Here is a 13,777-nt window from a genome sequence, read left to right on the forward strand (position 1 = left end):
TGTAAAGAAGGGATCCAGTATCAATTTTCTGCATATAGCCAGCCAGATCTCCCAGCATCATTTATTAAATAGGGACTCCTTTCTGCATTGCTTGTTTTTGTCAGGTTTGCGGAAGATCAGATGGTTGTACGTGTGTGGCCTTCATTTCTGTTCCATTGGTTTATGTGTCTGTTTTTGTACCAGTTTACCATGGTGTTTTAGTTACTGTAGCCCTACAATATAGTTTGAAGTTGGGTAGCATGATGCCTCCAGCTTTGTTCTTTCTGCTTAGGATTGTCTTGGCAATTCCAACTCTTGTTTGGTTCCATGTAAATTTAAAAATAGTTTTTTTTCTAAATCTGTGAAGAATGGCAATGGTAGTTTAATGGGAATAACATTGAAACTATTTAATTACTTTGGGCAGTATGGCTATTTTCATGATATTGATTCTTATCTATGAGCATGGAATGTTTCTCAATTTGTTTGTGTCCCGTCTGATTTCTTTGAGCACTGGTTTGTAGTTCTCCTTGAAGAGGTCCTTCACTTCCCTCGTTAACTGTATTCCTAGATATTTTATTCTTTTTGTAGCAATTGTGAATGGCAGTTCATTCATGATTTGGCTCTCTGCTTGCCTGTTGGTGGTATATAGGAATGCTAGTGATTTTTGCACACTGATTTTGTATCCTGAGACTTTGCTGAAGTTGCTTATCAGCTTAAGAAGTTTTCGGGTTGAGATGATGGGGTTTTCTAGATATAGGATCATGTCATCTGCAAAGGTAATTTGACTTCCTGTCTTCTTATTTGAATACCCTTTCTTTCTTTCCCTTACCTGATTACCCTGGCCAGAACTTCCCATACTATGTTGAATAGGAGTGGTGAGAGAGGGCATCCTTGTCTTGTGCTGGTTTTCAAGGGGAATGCTTCTGGCTTTTGCCCATTATGATACTGGCAGTGGATTTGTCATAGATGGCTCTTATTATTTTGAGGTATGTTCCTTCAATACCTAGTTTATTGAGAGCATTTAACATGCAGGGATGTTGAATTTTTTCGATGGTCTTTTCTGCATCTATTGAGATAATTATGTGGGTTTTATGTTTAGTTATGTTACTGTGATGAATCACATTCATTGATTTGCATATGTTGAAATAATCTTGGATCCTAGGGATGAAGCCAACTTGATCATGGTGGATAAGCCTTTTGATGTGCTGCTGAATTTGGTTTGCCAGTACTTTATTGAGGATTTTTTCATCAATGTTCATCAAGGATATTGACTGGAAGTTTTCTCTTTTTGTTTTATCTCTTCCAGGTTTTGGTATCAGGATGATGCTAGCCTCATAGAATCAGTTAGGGAGCATTCCCTCCTTTGTGATTTTTTGGGATAGTTTCTGTAGAAATGGCACCAGCTCTTCTTTGTACCTCTGGTAGAATTCAGTTGTAAATGCATCTGGTCCTGGGCTTTTTTTTTTTTTTTTTTTTGGTTGGTAGGCAATTTATTCCTGCCTCAATTTCAGAACTCATTATTGGTCTATTCAGGAATTCAATTTCTTCTTGGTTCAGTCTTGGGAGGGCATAGGTGTCCAGGAATTTATCCATTTCTTCTAGATTTTCTAGTTTATATGCACAGAGGTGTTTAATAGCATTCTCTGATGATTGTCTGTGTTTCTGTGGGGTCAGTGGTGATATCTCCTTATCATTTCTGATAGTGTTTGACTCTTCGCTCTTTTATTCTTTGTCTATCTAGAGGTCTATTTTAATTTTTTCAAAGAACCAGCTCCTGGATTTGTTGATTTCTTTTTGAAGGGTTATTTGTGTCTCTGTCTCCTTCAGTTCAGCTCTGATCTTGGTTATTTCTTGTCTTCTGCTATCTTTGGGATTTGTTTGTTCTTGGTTCTCCAGTTCTTTTAGTTGAGATGTTAGGTTGTTAACTTGAGATCTTTCTGGCTTTTTGATGTGGGGATCGAGGGCTATAAATTTCCCTCTTAACACCGCTTTAGCTGCATCCCAGAGATTCTGCTACGTTGTCTCTTTGTTCTCATTAGTTTCAAAGAACTTCTTGATTTCTGCCTTAATTTCATTATTTACCCAAGAGTCATTCCGGAGAAGGTTGCTCAATTTGCATTGGTTTTGAGTTGTGTGGTTTTGAGTTAAATTTTTTTTTTGTTTTTTTTTTTTTTTTTTTTTTTTTGAGATGGAGTCTCGCTCTGTCGCCCAGTCTGGAGTTCAGTGGCCAGATCTCAGCTCACTGCAAGCTCCGCCTCCCGGGTTCACGCCATTCTCCTGCCTCAGCCTCCCAGGACTACAGGCACCCGCCACCTCGCCTGGCTAGTTTTTTGTATTTTGTAGTAGAGACGGGGTTTCACCGTGTTAGCCAGGATGGTCTCGATCTCCTGACCTCGTGATCCGCCCGTCTTGGCCTCCCAAAGTGCTGGGATTACAGGCTTGAGCCACCGCGCCCGGCCTTGGGTTAAATTCTTAATCTTGTGTTCTAATTTGATTGCATTATAGTATAAAACTGCTTGTTATGATTTCAGTTCTTTTGCATTTGCTGAGTGTTGTACTTCTGATTATGTAATCGGTTTTACAGTAAGTGCCACATAGTGATGAGAACAATGTGTATTCTGTTGCTGTCAGGTCCACTTGATCCAAAGCTGAGTTCAGGTCCTGAATATCTCTGTTAATTTTCCATCTCAATTATCTGACTAACACTGACAGTGAGGTATTAAAGTCTCCTACTATTATTGTGTGGAAGTCGATGTCTCTTTGTAGGTCTCTAAGTACTTGCTTTTTGAATCTGGGTGTTCCTGACTTGGGCACATATATATTTAGAATAGTTAGCTCTTTTGTTGAATTGAACCCTTTACCATTATGTAATGCTCTTCATCTTTTTTGATCTTTGTTGGTTTAAAGTCTGTTTTGTCAGGAACTAGGATTTCAACCCCTGTTTTTTTTTTTTTCTTTTTTTCTTATAGTTTCCATTTGGTTGGTAAATTGTCCTCCATCCCTTTATTTTGAGCCAATGGGTGTGTCTGCATTTGAGAGAGTCTCTTGAAGACAGCATACTGATGGGCAGCTTGCCATTCTCTGTCTTTTATTTGGGGCATTTAGCCTATTTACATTGAAGGTTACTAGTGCTTTGTGTGAATTTGATCCTGCCATCATGATGCTAGCTGGTTACTTTGCAGACTTACTTATTTGGTTGCTTCATAGTGTCAGTGGTCTGTGTACTTCGGTATGTTTTTGTAGTGGCTGGTAACGGCTTTTCCTTTCCATATTTAGTGCTTCCTTCAGGAGCTCTTGCAAGGCAGGCCTGGTGGTGATGAATTCCCTTAGCATTTGCTTGTCTGAAAAGGATCTTATTTCTCCTTCACTTATGAAGCTTACTTTGGCCAGATACGAAATTCTAGGTTGGAAATTCCTTAAGAATGTTGAATATGGGCCCCCAATCTCTTCTGGCTTGTAGGACCTCTGCTGAGGGGTCTACTGTTAGTCAGATGTTTTTTTTTTTTTTTTTTTTTCATAAGTGATCTGGCCTTTCTCTCTGGCTTCCCTTATCTTTTTTCTTTCATTTTGACCTTGGAGAATCTGATGATTTTGTGTCTTGGGGTAAACCTTCCTGTGGAGTACCTTACTGGGGATCCTCTGCATTTCCTGAATTTGAATGTTGGCCTGTCTTGCTAGGCTGAGGAAATTCTCCTGGATGATACCCGGAAGTATGTTTTCCAACTTGGTCCCATACTCCTCATCTCTTTCAGGTACCCCAATCAGTTGTAGGTTTGATCTCTTTACACAATCCCATATTCTCGGGGGTTTTGTTCATTCTTTTTCATTCATTCTTTTTATTAAAACTTTGCTTTGTTCAAACCTATAGCATATAGGTAATGACAACATTGTTTAAAAGGCTATTTTGGATCTTCGTTTTCAACTTCCATTTCTTTGTTGTTGTTTTTATCCTCTGCTGCTTTCTCAGAGGCTTTTTTAGCATAACACTTCCACTCCTCGCCAATTCAAGGGGAATGCACCAGGGCGCCATATGCTCTCAGCCGCCCTTGCAGCAGCAGGGATAGATTTGTTCATGCTTCACCCTCTCTCTCCAGTTTTCCTTTAGGTCAGGTGTATGAGGCCTGGGTGAATGTTGTGGCTGTGGAACAGGACATAGCCAAGTGATTCATTCATTTCATGTGTTAACCCCCTGGGCTGTGAGCCAAGGACAATGTGAAAGCTACACAGAATAAATCCTTTAGAATTTCTGTTCCCTTGTTAAGAGACATGCAGGAAACAAAATTATATAACTGCATAATAGTGTTCTTATTATGGATCTGATTGAGAATTCTTAACAGATTAACAACACCCACAGTGGACATTAATATGTACAATTATCCTTTGTGGGGTATCTAGCAACTTTAAAAATTATGTCTGGGTTTTGGAATTGCTTGTTTTCAAGTTTCTTTTCCAAAAAGGTATTCTGGGGATCAAACTACAAGATTTCCTGTTTGCTCAGAATGGAATGAATAGTAATAATAATATATTTCCAAAAGATACAGCATGATAAATATATTGCCCCTATAAGGTGATAAACTGCAAATCTATTAAATAGCTGGTCCTGTCTTATTAAACTAGGAGATAACATAATGGCATTATGTTTTCACTTCAAAATCATTAGTTTATTCTAGATACATGTACCTGTTGGCCATTTTTGAATTGCAGAAAGTCATGTAAATTTTTAGCATTACACAAAACAATCTTCTCAGTGCTGATGTACAATAAATAGTGTTCTGCTTTCAAATACAGTATTTTACTTGGTTAATGTAGTCATACAGAGAAACGACTTTTATATAAAATTGTTCCCCTGAAAATCTGTATATGGTGAATAATTTTTCATAGAAATTGTTCAGTTCACTAAAGATACAAACTGGAGGACTTGGAATGTTACATTTTTTCCTAGGAGGACAGCCTATTGTTTAGCATTCATATTGCTTTTTTCTTTAGGGTCATATTCAGATTTCAGAACATCTGTGACTATTATTCCTGTTAAGCAGCAGAAAAAATGATTTCTTTCTAGATAGTGTTTCAGGGAATAGTTGTATTTTTCTCTAATAAGTTACTAGGTATGGTTTTTAGAATTCATTCAGCATTTTAGAATTATTTTAAAAGTTTAAATTATAAATGAGTCCATTTAGAATTTCCATAAATAAGCAAATGGAATCAAGTTCCAAGTAAATGATACTCATTAGATTGATGACTGTGTATAAAATAATGAAAGGACTGTAAAATGGCTATTATTTGCATATACCATGTTGAGTATATATAATAAAGGAATGGGTATCATAAGAAAGCAATTTGTTTTCTTCTAGTGTCATTTTAACATTTATAGCTTTATTATATCTTTAGTGACATCTTGCCTATAAAAATGGATCTGTCAGCAAGTCTACTAGAGTATTTTTCTCAGACCTATAAGAGACTCCAGTCTCAAGAAATACTGCAAAGTAGTTCCACTTTTAAAAAGTAGTAATGAAATAACAGAATTATTAAAGCATGATAAGTATTATGTAAAATGTAAAATTTGAAACCAGAACAGTACTTAATGGAAAAGCTTTCAACACAGGTAATAACCTGACAATTCAGGCAATACTATCCAAAGGAAGTTTAAAGAATTCAGGCAATACTATCCAAAGGAAGTTTAAAGAATTCAGGCAATACTATCCAAAGGAAGTTTAAAGAATTCAGGCAATACTATCCAAAGGAAGTTTAAACAATTCAGGCAATACTATCCAAAGGAAGTTTAAACAATTCAGGCAATACTATCCAAAGGAAGTTTAAACAATTCAGGCAATACTATCCAAAGGAAGTTTAAAGTATACAAGAACTTACAACAAAAAAGCTGTAGCATCATCAGAAAACTTGGTCAGTTTGGGAAGATGCTTTTTTCTTTTTTTTTTTTTTTGAGACAGAGTCTTGCTCTGTCACCCAGGTTGGAGTGCAGTGGCGCAATCTCGGTTTACTGCAAGCTCCGCTTCCCAGGTTCACACCATTCTCCTGCCTCAGCCTCCTGAGTAGCTGGGACTACAGGCGCCCGCCACCTCGCCCGGCTAATTTTTTGTATTTTTAGTAGAGACGGGGTTTCACCGTGTTGGCCAGGATGGTCTCGATCTCCTGACCTTGTGATCCGCCTGCCTTGGCCTCCCAAAGTGCTGGTATTACAGGCGTGAGCCACCGTGCCTGGCCTGGAAAGATGCTTTTAAATTCATAATAACTGAAGGAAGATGACCTAAAACCACAGATCTAGATTCTGGATCCATAGTTCTCTAAAGGGGCCTCTGACTGGACTTCAGGGGACCCATGAGCAAGAGCACAAGTGCATTTTTCTGCCAAGCAGGAAGCATCTGAGATTTCACCTGATGTGCTGAGTGGTCAGTACTGGAAACGCTTAAAATCTTTGGAATACTCGAATATGATACTTTAGCTGTTGATCCTCAACAGTTAACACAGCTTGCCAACCATATTTAGTATACAGTATATTTTTTATATGTTATTCCAAAAAAGAAATTACAATATATTCAGTAGACTCCACATCTTTTACGAGAGATTATCCTTTCTAAGATGTCAAATCCTTGCGGAACAGCACATGAAAAGGTGGTTCTCTCCTCCAGGTGATTTTGTCTCGAGGGATTTTTGGTTGTCACAAGTTGGGGGCAGTGCTACAGGCATCTAATATATAGAAGTCAAGTATGGTGATAAACATCCAGAACACACAGGACAGCCCCACACAAAAAAGAATTATTCAGCCAAAAGGTCACGAGTGCCAGGTTGAGAGGCCCTGGAACACAGTAACTACACTATGAAACCCACCTGGAATGTCTCCCAAATGAAACTGGTTGAGCTCAGGGAACTTCACAAAATATTTTTTATCAACGGTGGTGGATGGCAGTGTGATACTGTACATCTTGTACTCAAAGTCTTGGTCTTTTCTAACTCTTAAAATGTTTTAATAATTAAGATAGGGAATATCAATATTCCAACATAATATTTAGAGAAACTATATGCTTCCTTCTTAAGAGGAAGTTAAAATCTGCTTATCCAAACATGCTAACTTGGCTTTCTTATTTGTGATTCTGTCACTTTTTTTTTTTTTTTTCTGTTAAGATTTACAGGCAAACATATGGGTGACATGACATTTTAAGGTATTTTTCTGCCTAATATCTTAAGTGTAGCATTAACTTAATTCCTGAGAAAATGCATAATCTTCATGGTAAAATAATATGGATTACAAGGGTCTTAATGCAAGTGTTCTTTTGAATATGATAAAACTTGTGACTTTTAAACACAAACTGTGCCAGCATAGAGCCCTGAAAGGACGAAACACACACATGATGTAATACACAAAACAGCTGCTCCAATTTATGGATTAGATGTAGACTAATTTCATAGGCACGTATTTTTACCTCTAGTAGATCTTTAAAAAGCAAAAGGAACCCAGGCCTTTATGTAGCTCCTCATTGACCTTTTTCCCTGCACACTCTCATACAGGGATGTTCACAAGTTTTGAGAACAAATTTAGGAGTTTGAAGAAAACGAGAGTAAATCATGGAGAGTAGAAGACATTCCAAAGTGGTAACTGTAGGCTGAAAATGTAGCCTCTGAACCTGGGAGGCTCTGATTGTCTACTATAAATGTGGACCTACTAACTGCAATGAAGTATTACAGTAGTGTCTGATAGGTAAGACTTGGCATGAGCAGTCAATTGCAATTCATGTTTTCATTTCTTAAGTATAATCTTTATAAATATATATTTGCATTAAAATGAGTGGCCTATTAGGGCGTATTAACCAAATTAAACAAGATTGCTCTTAAATATACAACCAAAATCAAGAGTGAGTGAAACCACTGAAAGTTGGAACTATGTTTGAAATATCTATTGATTCATTTATGGGTAAAGTTACCAAGTTGACAATGTATTTTGTTATTTCAGCAACAGCCTGATTGCATTCCACACTGGGCAGTTATTACACAGCAAGATGACTCTATTATAAAATAATTTTTAGTTATTTTTGACTTTGGTATTTGTCTCAAGTGACTATCAAGAAAGGCTAAAAATTGAGTCTAATAAAAACCTTTCTCTTCTTGCATAGTTTTCTACCTTGATCTGGTGACTTTGAGCAAGTTACCTAACTCCTTTGTGTCTTAGTTTCCACATTTATAAAATGGCCAGAATAATAGCACTTCCCTCATAAAGCTGTTATGAGGATGAAGTGAGTTTATACACATGGCACACTTGGAGCAGTTCCTGGCACAGACAGTGCTCTTAAACACTGTGATTACTGTTTTCTTCTGCTAATAATTGGACAGTGGTTGCCCAACTGGATGGTATACTATTTTTAACATCTCTTCTATGGCCTCTAAGTCAAGAAAAGAGCCTGTTTCTAGCCCTGCCTGGGGCTTCCAAAAGTTAGTGGTGATTTCTTATTTGTCTTTGCGACCCTGTCTTGAGAACAGTGACTTGATCTTAGAAGTTCAGTAAAACATTTTCAATCACCTTCCCATCAAATTACTATTTTACATTAACAGTATGTTCCTTCCTACTCAATCCAATAGTTGGTCTCTTCTTGTATACCACACTTAAATCTAAAGAAGTAGGCATACCTCACATTTATGTGACTCGCCTTCATCCAAATACCAAGACTGCTCAATTACTTCCTAACTGACCTAAAGTTAGAAATAGTCTATTCTCAAAATGTGATAAAATGGAATTGATTCCAAGAGTGCCTATACTTTCAAACCATATCATTTCCGCTTCAGATGTCAAAATAAAAACCATATTTCCTAACAGTGAAAAAAACACAATAATATTCTTTCTTTGAATATATATGGGTAGTGACTTACTCTTTTAGTCAGCTGAGTATCCATCATGAAATTGTGCACGTGTTTTTCTGCTTTGGTAAGTTCTAGCTTCCTTGCCACTACAGCTACCACCAGGGCTGTGCAACCAGCACCCTGAAAACAAGGAGAGAAGAGAAATCCAAAGCGTTACTACTTTGTGTCTCAGACACATTAGAAAATGTTTTGCATCAAATGTAAAAGTTTCTCAGGATTAAAAAAATAGCCTTCAATAAGTATTACAGAAAATGTGTGATTAACAAATGTAAGCAATGTGCCTTAAACTGGGATTAAAAATTTAGTTTACATATTTTAAGAACAAAAGCATATTTGGAGAAAACATTTCCATTACAAGAAATAAATGGCCTAAAAGCAACTTGGTGACTTTTTAAAAAACAGAGCAAATCAGTTATATACCTATAATTATAATAGAAACAAATAACAAATGAGTAGATTAGCATAAATGTATATGGAGTAGAAATAAGAATCTTTCTGTAAAGAATAAACCTCTAATCTTAAGAAGAGATCAGCAGGCCTTCAAGGTGATCAACTGCAATGCACCAGGAATAAAAGCAATAAATTATCTCAGCATATACACAGCTTCAGAGTGTTCCACACACACAAGAGGAAGGATAACAGGAAGATCACAGTGATCTTAACTTGGGCAACAGAGATATATGAAGTGCTGAAGGTAAGGGGTAACCATTATACTATTTTACAAGTTTACTAACATGACATGAGGAAAGGCACAGGTCATCTCCATTTTGAAAAAACCAACAGTGTTCCTTTTTGAATTACAGACCATTGTTCTGATCTCTTGAAAAAGAGAGTCTGTGTGGTGCTCCCGCTCTGTGATCAAGTTGTGCTCATTCCAAGTTGTGAGAGTTTTCTTTGCTGAAAGACCAGTAACTACTTGCTGGGGCCACTGATTGGAGGGCCCAGGCAAGGTCAAGGTGCTGCAGCCACTTCATCAGTCCTGGGCACGGGGAACCTCCCAGCAGGGAAGGGGGCATGTGAGGAACTACCTCAGGGGTCTGTAAAAGGGAAGTCACACCTCCAGATAGAATCTCAACCCTGAGAGGACCACAGAGCCATAGACATTGCCCAGCTAGTCTCAACAAACAGATAACAATGTAAATAGCAGGACACGGGCAGAGACCACTGGATAGAGGCACAGAAAGTAGATGTGATTTAGCTATTGAGTTATAGACCAGAGAATGCATCTTTGGGCTTACTGCATGAGTTGCTGCAACAAATCTGGCAGGAGGGACAAGATTGAGGAGAAAAGGAGAAAAATAAATACACTACCTGATCATTATGATCATGGAAACATGGCCACAATGAGCAGCCAATACTGCTTTAATATATTTCCAGAGGGCTTCAATAGCCTGTTCCATCTTGTTCTATGAAGAAATCAGTATCCTCAGAAAGAAAGTGCTACTGATCACATGATCAGAGAAAGAGGTTGCCAAGTATTTAGACATTCTGATTTTAAAGATGAGACAACTAAAGCAGAGTAAATTACTATTCAGTTATAAACCTTGATTAGCATTGACATATTTCCTACTCTTTACTTCATCTCTTAATATCTATATCTATATTTAGGATCACATACAGTTGAATCTCCATATCCATGGGTTCCATATCCATGGATTCAACTGGATTGAAAATATTTGGGTAAAAAAATGGATGGTTGCATCTGTACTGAACATTATAGACTGTTTTCTTTTGTAATTATTCCTTAAACAATAACAATACTGTTTAGCAACTATTTGCACAGCATTTACATTGTGTGAAGTATCTTAAGTAATCTAGAGATTAAAATACAGGCCGGGCGCGGTGGCTCACGCCTGTAATCCCAGCACTTTGGGAGGCCGAGACGGGCGGATCACAAGGTCAGGAGATCGAGACCATGGTGAAACCCCGTCTCTACTAAAAATACAAAAAATTAGCCGGGCGCGGTGGCGGGCGCCTGTAGTCCCAGCTACTCAGGAGGCTGAGGCAGGAGAATGGCGTAAACCTGAGAGGCGGAGCTTGCAGTGAGCCGAGATCGCGCCACTGCACTCCAGCCTGGGCGACAGAGTGAGACTCCGTCTCAAAAAAAAAAAAAATACACAGGAGGATGTACCTAGCTTACATGCAAGTAACACACTATTTTATAAAGGACTTGAGCATCCGTGAATTTTGGTATTCATGGCAGGAAGTGGGGTTCTGGAACTGAACCCCCGTCAACACTAAGGGATGACTGTATATTCTTATTTGTGATTATTCCATAGTCATGATGCATTATGAAGCACTGTATTTCAAAGCAAGACAGGAAATTCAAATTCACCTATTTTATATGATACAGTGTGAATGTCTAAAAATCGAGCAGTATGGTTAATTATCAAAATAATCAACATTGTTCCTATTTTGTAACTGGCATAACTTTTAAACTGGTAGTTTTTAACCTTGACTATAAACTAGAATCACTTGGAGAGTTTGTAAAATTCCTAGTGTTGAGACTGTGTGCCTCACAGCAAATCTTCATCTCCAGGGATAAAATCCACGTGTCTGAATTTTTTTTTAAAGTTCTCCAGGTGATCCCAAGGTACAGTCACTGCTTTAGATAAAGGAGGATATGGAGTGACTATGACAAGCTCCATTAACCTTCTATTAAAACAAGAGGGTCAAAATTCTTATAAGAGTCATTTGACTGACTTATGAAGACATTCAAGAAGTGATAAACAAGGTAAGTAAAGGCAGACGGTGTGATGTTATTTTGATGTTTTGTGCCATATGCAGACAATGAAGGCAATTTTTTGACAATGAAACCCATATTTTAGATATGGGTACCAATGAAAGAAAAGAATGCCCTTTGGAAGCATCTGTACCCAGTTTATTGACTTTCAAACATCTACCATGAAGTCTAAAGAGTTCTAGCAGGCTGATGAGACCAAATCAGTGACCACTCATGATAGCATATGCTGGACAAACACAGGCTAGCCTTTTGCAGATATGCTCCTAGGTACCACTCCTCAATCGCTGGGTTCTATGGGAACTTGGCGGTTCAGGGCAGCAATGGTTCTTTAATAAGCAGAGGTCATAAAAACCTGAGGGGCTCCTAACTACTAGAGAGACAGACATGAGAGGGTAATTGGCATAAGAAGTTGAATATTGTTCTCCCCTGGCAGGTGGCCTCTGCTGAGATCTTTCTGGAAAGAAATCAAAATCCTAACAGGAATGGAAAATCACTGGATTCAAGAGCCTTGGACAGTGGATTTTTATTTGTGTTTATTCTTAGGCTCCATTCTTTTCTGCTACTGGCCCGTTTCTCACCGGGTGTCGTCTAAGACATGGGCATTAAAAATGAGGACCTCTGTTGCAAATTGGAAAAGAAATTAATCCAATAATTTAGTAATCATCAAAACTATTATCTATATACCTCATTCCATTATCCTAACTCTGCCCCTGTAAGTTATACCTCCAGAACCACTTAGAAAACTTTTTCTTCAAATACAAACCCCTTAACTCTTTAAGCTTTATTTCAGTGAAGAAAACCATAAACTTATACCTCCCTAGATTATTAAGTCATAAGATAATGTGATATGTATAGAATCACATTTCAAAAAAGTAACCTTTATTTTTTAATTTTTAGAGTTATGCAAGATGAAGCTGGCTCACTTCCGAAAGCTTTCTAGGTTCAAGGTAAATTCCTGCCAACACATTCATGGTTATAGTAATTTAAGTAATGGCATATTATTAGTGTCCACCCAGTGTCTATTTCGAGGACGATTCTGTTTCATAAAATGAATAAGAATGGAAATAAGTATGATTTTACAACATTTTCTCCAAAGCTTGTCACCACCACAATCGATGTAGAAACAGTTGGGACTAACATATGTTACTCTCTGAAATTAAAATCCCTGTATGCATTTAACAAGATGAGTCATATTCCTTTCACCAAAGTCAGAAAATGTATCCTGGTTACTTTTCTCTCATTTCATTTATCTTCTTAGAAAAAACTTAAGCAAAATCACTAACCTGCCACTTCAAGATGCTTGGGCATCTAAAAACAAAATGAAGAAAATGCAGTGTATTTCGGAAGGCAATACATTAAAATCAAAGGTTTAGGTTTATCATCTTTCCTTCTAATAGAGAAGATGTTGAAAGAGAGAAAATGGGGTACGTTAAGAGGGGCAGAGGGAGAAGCACTTTGCTTTAGAAGAGGTAAGTAATGACAAGTGTTGTTAATGTTTACTACCCTAAGCCAAGCCAGATCAAACTGAAAAGAAAAATGACAATTAGTTACTATTACCTGTATACCTCTAGGGAAATCCCAACATGTGGGGATAGTCTTAGATGCTGCCAAGTTAAAATTAAAATGTGGTGCTTTTCTCCACTGTATTCTTCTCCATTATAGCACAGAAACTGTAAGCCCTTGGATGTAAAAGAAGTTCAGGTATCCCATTTCCCTCAAAATCATGTATCACGTAATATTTGAAAAATTAAAATAAGTGACATATTTTTACCCTAAATAATCTACTTATGCTGATCCTGCAAATACTTGCAAGAATCATTTTGAAAAACCATTTTGGGATCAAGCTTTAATAACAAGGATACAAGCCTATGAAAAAGAGAAATTCCTTCATATAGCACACTGAGGAAAGGTTTTGATTATTGCAACTTTGCAAAAGACATCTTCAAAAGATTCAACATAATAATGAAATTTATATCTTTTAAAGAAATTCCAGAATCTTTACCACTACAGAGAATGGCTCTGATAAAAAACACTAATATTCAAAATATTCTAAAGTATCCTCCTGTGGGATTTATAATAGCTCCTAAAAGTTAAAAATTCAGTTTGATAGCCAGTTTATTAGCCTATAATTAAAATTTATCAAAATAGTTAATTTGAAAAAAATCACGCTTTTATGTAAAAATAAAA

At 37.3% G+C, this 13,777-nt stretch overlaps 1 protein-coding gene across 2 annotated transcripts in view; it reads right to left on the minus strand.

Annotated features, from left to right (window-relative positions):
* Positions 1-13,777, minus strand: part of KCNN2 (potassium calcium-activated channel subfamily N member 2) — a 443,065-nt gene that overhangs the window by 11,564 nt on the left and 417,724 nt on the right. For both annotated transcript variants that reach the window (XM_030928035.1, XM_030928036.1), the window contains one exon: positions 8,857-8,967. In XM_030928035.1, the coding sequence (XP_030783895.1) occupies positions 8,857-8,967 (111 nt within the window). The remainder of the gene's footprint in view (positions 1-8,856; positions 8,968-13,777) is intronic.

The sequence above is a fragment of the Rhinopithecus roxellana genome, chromosome 3 (assembly GCF_007565055.1).
Source record: "Rhinopithecus roxellana isolate Shanxi Qingling chromosome 3, ASM756505v1, whole genome shotgun sequence".
Lineage (NCBI taxonomy): Eukaryota > Metazoa > Chordata > Mammalia > Primates > Cercopithecidae > Rhinopithecus > Rhinopithecus roxellana.